The 7,250-nt window shown below is 39.9% G+C and overlaps 1 protein-coding gene across 1 annotated transcript; it reads left to right on the top strand.

Moving 5' to 3' along the window:
* The first annotated feature begins 4,146 nt into the window (after positions 1–4,146).
* Positions 4,147–5,850, top strand: LOC104448792 (thioredoxin H-type 1). Its single transcript, XM_010062691.3, has 3 exons — positions 4,147–4,311; positions 5,266–5,388; positions 5,498–5,850. The coding sequence occupies exons 1-3, from the start codon at positions 4,225–4,227 to the stop codon at positions 5,642–5,644; spliced, it is 357 nt and encodes a 118-aa protein (XP_010060993.1). The 5' UTR covers positions 4,147–4,224; the 3' UTR covers positions 5,645–5,850.
* The last annotated feature ends 1,400 nt before the right edge of the window (positions 5,851–7,250 follow it).

The following is a 7,250-nucleotide window of genomic DNA, read 5'->3' as shown; positions in this document are numbered from 1 at the left end:
ATTTAACGATGGAATGTTGATTTTTCTGCTTATTGTTAAATTTTAAATTTAATAGTGAAATGTGGATTACTTATTTTTTCCTCCAAGTTTTATGGATTATTACAATAAAAATGTAGTTAAATTTGTCAAATTAAAATAATGAAAGATATTAAACAATGTAGAATTAATGTTTTTAGTATAGATTAATTCTAGGCTTTTATTATTATTATTATTTAGTTATTTATGAAATTATATATAAAAATATTTATTTAATATATAACGTGTCGAATGTGTCAGAATTCTATATTTTTTTATAAATGACGTGTCGCATATCGCATGTCCATGTCAGTGCTACATAGATATGGAGTTGGTATTCTGATGAGGTTCTCGGTTATGACGAATTCAAGCGAACATTTGACTTGAATAATATCTGTGGTGGTTAAGCCCATCGGGGGCTATGGGAAAGTAGCGGTAAAGTTTAAATTTTTGCAAAGTGATTGCAGCTTGGCTCCAACATCGAGCCAAGGTGGAGATTGTTAAAATATGTCTCGAGTTTGAGCCCAATGTGAAATTCCGAATATTCCGAATTGGATATTTTGCGGACGATCAAAATCGAGCAAAGAACATCCAAAGATCAACTTCCCAAAATTTCGAGTATGCATTGGAGAGTTTGGTCGCTAAAATAGGAAAGTCTAACTTTAACTTGGACTTAGATTTTGTTTAAAATATATAGAGATATATTTTGGTTAAAATCGGCAAGGTAACTGCAAAGGAAAGTCCAACTTTTGCTTGGGTTGACCGGATCCTAGTTGATTCGGTTTCCCTCACGCGTAGACTTCTCTGGTGGTGGATTATATATCAATTCTCAAGGATTGTTCGTGGGTGGAGGTTAATCATGAAGAATTGGTCTTGAAGCGTCGTCTCATCGTTGAGTGCTTGGGAGAGTTTTTCTTTGTCGTTTTTGTCCGTGAATTACATTCAAGAAAATTTAATGTTCAAGCCAATTAAATTTTGTGATAAGATTTGTGCGTAATTCTTTCGTGAGATTGACAGATTATTTCTTGAGGAATTTCGGGGCTAAACATTGCGTGCGTTATTGGGTATAATTGAGGCTTAGGAAATACCGAGAGAGTGTTTGAGTGACTCGAGTATGTAATCTCTTTATATTGCTTGATCTATAGTGAAATTTGTCGCTACTCTCTTCGTGAACGTAGGTCTTTACAACCGAACCACGTAAATCCGGTGTCCAATTTATTTTCTTCTTTTGTCTATTTTACTGTTCAATTGCTCGTTTTTCGCAACAAGTGGTCTCACAAAATCTCATATGATACCAAAGTTCGGGGTCCTAAAATCGAATATTTATATACCCTATTTACCTTTCTAATTAAATTTCCACACTTAAGCTAGACTACGGGTGAGAGGGGAAGTATTATAATATTTATATAATAAACTACTTCTTTATCTAATAACTTAAGTTTTTAGAATAACTAGTGGTGGTCTCATAAAATATCACAGATAGGCATAGTTTGTGCTAACATCAAATCACGACATTAAAATCCAACCCAGCTCGATCCAACCTTGCCTAATAATCACTGATACTCCATTCTAGTTGACAGCACCTATTGAGTACTCTAGTCTAGTGAAGCATATGGATAATAAGCTCTTATTATACAATGATGCACCATCCCACTGTGAAGAAGAGAAATGATCTCATTTTTTGCCCCCAATCCGATAAACTAAAGAAAGGATATTCCATTGAAATCTCATTTGGAGATTAACTTGATTCAAGGCAACTCTAGCTAGGATTCAATGGTTATTATGCAACTTTTTTACTATAATAAATCAGATCTCTATAAGCGCGTAGTGTGTAGGTAGACATATCAAAATGGGACATAAATCCATTTATTAACTCATATTAATAGGCTTGGTTATTATATAAGTTAGTTATATGCAATAAATTAATTATAAATGGATTTAGAATAGTAAAAATCAAAATAGTATGAATGTTAAATGGCTTTACAATTTAATTGCACCTAACTTTGTTGGAACAAATTTTAGTTTTGCAGAAGCTTGTGTGTAAAGCATAACAAGAAAGGAGATGAATGAAAGAGACCAACAATGGCACAAGACAAGGAAGTGTTTAGTATATAGTCGGGTGGATTACAAAGCAAAGGAAAGCTTTTCTCTGCATGTGAGAAAAGATCGCTCAAAAACATTCATGACTATTATATTGATATGTATAACCACCTAAACTACACCGCTTAGAATTAAGTTGACTTCATGTACGAAACAAAGTTGAATTTTTGCTCTGCCAGCTTCAGTGTGAATGGGAATTGCCGCCTTCAAGAAATAAAGAAACAAAAATTATTTAATGAGTCCACACCTAGCGGTTTGTGGAGGCCATTTAATGAAGTCGGTTTAAGGAGTGGCTCAATACATGGCTTCTTGAAGAATACTTTTCTTTGGCGGTCTTCCTTGCTTTCATTCACTCGGCCAAAAAGCTAATGAAATTAAAATCAAATACCCCCTTTCTTCAAAAAACAAAATCAATTTTACTATTTTCTATGACCCCTTTTTGCCGCACTCAATCTCGCACTCGCTCATTTCGTGCTCTTATCTCACTTTTGGCATGAGTCTTCTTAAATTGAGTTAAATATAGAAATACTTTAGCAATTAGGTTAGGATGGATTGGGCATCGGTTATTAGATTTGTATTGCATGGAAAATGGCTAAAACTAAGTAAATATCAGTCTATTTTTTATTCGATCCAACTTACTTATTTGACAAACTTATGTGTATATTTACTTCGCATGTCTCTTTGCACAGTCAAGAAATTTATGAACAAGTTTTATGGCTGAGTGTATAACAACGCGATTAAATAGTTGCAAGCACCAAAAAGGCAGAGGAATCTGCTCAGGTGGTTAATAACTTTTAATTTTTTGGAAACACCACTTGGAAGTAACTATAGAGAGATCCGATGCCCATCAACCTTTCAACTTTTCAAGCAAAGAAAAAAAAACAAAAACTAGCATGTAACGGGACCCGCGTCACAGCAAGAGGATTTCTAGAAAAGAGCGGCACTAATTTGGCCACGCGGGAAAGAAAATTCCAATTGGAGAGATGGAAGATTCTTTAACCAAAATAGAAGACACATTGGCCGAGAGATTTCCAATAGGAAAAATCGAAAATGTCACTAAAATGAATTATAAAAGAGGAAAGGAAAAATGTGCAGAGCACGACAGCATCGTCCCTTCCAAAAGAGAGGATAAATAACCACCTTTAACCCGCGGACGATGACGATGACGATGTCGGGCGTCGCGTGGGAACACGAGCCTTGTGGTCTGCGCAAAAGCCAGTTTCAAAACCAAAATCTAAAAATCTAGGCTCCGCGCTGTGCGCCAACAGCGTTCCACGCCCTTGGGATCATCCATCAAATCTTAGTCAATTCTTGGCCGATCTTAGGTCAAATTTACCGGGGGGAAATTCGAAGTCTCGATGAATCTAGAACACACGAGAAAGATAGAAGTACCGCAAAGATTAACTGGGAGCATTCTATAAAAGAAAGGGGCGTTTATTGCATGAAAAAAAAAATATTGAGCATACTAGAAATTATAAAATTTATTAAGAAAGTGTAATTTAATTCTGAAATCTTTAAAAAATGTAATCAAGTCTTACAATTTATCACGAATGTTTAATCAAGTTCTAAAACTTATTAAAATTGTGCAATCTAAATCTTTTAATTAACTTTGTCCAACTTAACGAAAAAAAAATGTTAAAATCTTTTGAGATGTGATTGTACCAATATGATAATAAGTTAGAGAACTTAATTATACTTTTTAATAATTTTCAAATTTTATTATGCTTTCGTCATAAATTTTAAGACTTACGACATACGGTGTACGGAAATTGATCTGAATTTTGAGCGAAAGTGTAACCTCGGTCCATCGCGTACGCGATCCACGACGTCCTGGGCCCTCCCCATCGTACTCAGATGATGGCGATTGGCGGTGCCCCGCCTTAGCCCATTTTAATTCGACGGGGGACCTCCGAGACGTACGACGGAGCAGGAGCACACGCGGGTTTCGCGCTGTGGCATGAGAGCAAAAAACCTCCAAAGGCGGGTGCATTTCGGTAATTTCAGCCCGCTCTGTCCGGCTATATAAAGGAGCGCGAGCCGAGCGCGTCCTAATCGTAGAAGCGGCGACACCCCTTGGACGAAAGAGAGAGAAAGAGAGAGAGAGAGAGAATGGCGGAGGAGGGACAGGTGTACGGCTGCCACACCGTGGATGCGTGGAAGGAGCAATTTCAGAAGGGGGTCGAATCCAAGAAATTGGTATCTCTGCTCTTTCATCTCTCTCCGCCCTTGCGTGGACGGAGCTCTTTTTTCTTGGTCTTTTTTGTACTCTAATTCTCAGTACGGCTGGGTGTCGGTGGGTGGTTTTTTGTTCGACTATGTCTCAGAATCGTGGGGGAATCCTTTTTTGCTACTTGATTGGCCGGGACGACGATACCCTTTTGTTATCATATGCATGCGTGATCTTTTTTTTTTTGCCGTGGATTGCTACGCGATTGGCTCGGTTTTGCGTGGGGTTTGGCTTGTTTTGGTTGTGTTTTTTGACCCACTTCGTGCCGGTTAGGTTATGGGGGTGGTACTGGTGGGTGATGTCGAGGAAAAGCTTGCTGATGGCTGCTTCCCTTGCCGTGGTTTTAGACAGGAGAGTGTATAGAAATGGGGGGTTTTGCATTTTCATTAGAATTCATTTGGGGGTGCAGAGCCTTAGCAAATGGGTAGGGGACATTGCAGACTAGGATGCAGTGACTGGAGTTCCTATCTGAACGCCTGAACTTGGCTTGCATTGGCTTTCACTTTGCCTTAAATTGGTTAAAAGAATTGTTTCTCCGAGATGGACAAAGCCCTTAGCGGAAGTTCTCTCCGCAATTTCGACCGAAGGGGTATCGGCTATTATGAAGCGAGACTCGTATTAGTTCGATCTATATCCATAGCTCTAGAATTGCATCGAGTAAATTAGCTCCTTGCTCTTGTTCTCTGAAAACAACTCTTTCTGACCTTTGTTAAGTCACTCTCAGGCTTTTCATGCCAGTGATTTTGAAAGAGTTTTTGCCGGTTGCCTTTGTGAGACAATTCATTAGAAAACTTCTGACTTTTGCGGTATGAGCGTACTAGACCTGAGTCTTCAAATTGGATGACGTGACACATCGCCTTGCAGTATCACAATTCCTATGTGACTGTTTTCAGTGTTTGCTGAAAGACAAGATTTTTTGCCAGGTGGTGGTGGATTTCACCGCTTCATGGTGCGGGCCATGCCGTCTCATTGCCCCAATTTTTGCTGAAATGGCCAAGAAGATGCCCCATGTTTTGTTCCTGAAGGTGGATGTGGATGAATTGCAGGTAAGCATGTGCCAAAATCTTTTCTGGCTTTAGAGTTTACTGCAAGTAGTATGGCTAGGCTTCATTTGGCTGAATACTTGGATTATTGCTGCTGTTTTTTCGTCCGCAGTCTGTTGCCACGGAGCATTCTGTCGAGGCAATGCCAACTTTTTTACTCTTGAAAGACGGCCAAATTGTGGACAAGGTTGTGGGTGCAGACAAAGAACAGTTGCAGGCGTCGATAAACAAGCACGCGACTGATGCAGTTGCTGCTTGACTGTATATCTAGTACTTCGTGAAAAAAATAAACCGGCTCCGATGTTGGATGCTTTGGAGTCTATATGGTTGGTGAGCTTTCCTGGATAAGTGATACACTGGTGTGTGAAGAACTGAGCTATTTGCAGATTTGATGGTTGATGTAACTTACGTCAATTGGCATCTATGACATCTTTATTTCGTGGACTGGCCTAAAGTTTGGCTGCATGTTTCGTTGCGCTGAAGTTTAAGTAGGCGCTTTCTTGATTGCGTGGCCGGAAAGTATCTTTTGTGCAGGGTTCAAAGTGTTGGTTGCTGGATCAAATTGATGAAAAAAACACTAGGTTCGTGTAAGTTCCGGTGATGTTACCGGCGTCACCGGAAGACTTGGCCACCGAAGCCTGGCAGTCCGATCGCAGGTTTTCCGACAATCTGGTGTGTTTTCGTCGAGCGCGCGTGTAACTTGGACTGTCTTAATCGATGGCCACCGGCTGGTGCGCATGATTAATTAGAGTTGAGAGAGGTTCTCTCATGTGCATATGACTAGAGGTTAAAAACATATAAGGGGTCTGGCGAAAATGAGTTTAAAAACTTAAAAAGTTTATCAAACTGGGTCCTTAATGGAATTTTTGAAGTACCTATTTTAGCTCATTCATGACCCAGTTGCCCATGGGCATTCTCGGTTGGATAAAGCAGGATTGAACCATACATTCTCACTCGGGTCGTCACACAAATTGTAAATCACGGTACCGCGGCGGCGGCCATTGAGGTGGTCGACCTTGTGTGAATGCAGACCTAGGATCGCGAGGGGGTGGTTGTATGTTCGTGTCAATGGGTCCTTTCTTTCTGTGGCCCTGAAGTGATACGATGAGGACTCGCTGTGCCCAACTAGTCGTGGCTATGGAGGTCCTTTCTTTCTGTGGCCCTCGTTGTCGACATTTGCGCTCGTTCTCTCGTTTCCTCAGCCTTGATGTCACAGCGAAGAAAAAGACCGAACATGGAAATATAGAAAAGAAAAAGATGAATAAAAAAGAGAACGTTTCTCAACCGTCCAACTTTAATGATAAAGATGTGTTCCAACAAAAAATGCCAAACTTTAATGGTTTCGAAAAGTATCTAAGAATTAGAGCCTGGGTTGGGTTGGTTGTGGATCGGGTCCGGATTAGATAGAGTATGAGTCGCTCTCTCTGGGAAGTTACCGTGTTTAAACGAAGCTGAACTCAAACCGGCAAAGACCAAATACGAAGTCCATCTACAATATATCATAATCAGAAGGCGAAAGACAGCATGTCCTCGATGCTTCGTTCTTGATTCCTTACGATCATTTCATGCTCGAGGATAGTTCTGCTCGGTGCTTGCATCGACAATGAATACTTAAACCGACAAGTTCGACTTTGAAACGAACCCGCGTCAGGACACCATCTGTTGAGCGGGAATAGACGGTAAACCTTTCGTCCTCGTTTAAAGGTTGATGTGCTTATGCAAACAGAGCACAATGAAGTGCGTCTACAATCATCTATGCAAAGTTTAATAGGGATCTCAGAGCATAATATCACCCTCTCCGGAAGAAAGCTGTGTGAGGTCCATATTCTGAGACAAAAGAAAGAGGCGAATATTTGATCGGCATG

The sequence above is a fragment of the Eucalyptus grandis genome, chromosome 6 (genome assembly GCF_016545825.1).
Source record: "Eucalyptus grandis isolate ANBG69807.140 chromosome 6, ASM1654582v1, whole genome shotgun sequence".
Lineage (NCBI taxonomy): Eukaryota > Viridiplantae > Streptophyta > Magnoliopsida > Myrtales > Myrtaceae > Eucalyptus > Eucalyptus grandis.
The sequence above is the reverse complement of the archived record's forward strand: the minus strand, read 5'-3'. Positions and strand labels throughout refer to the sequence as shown.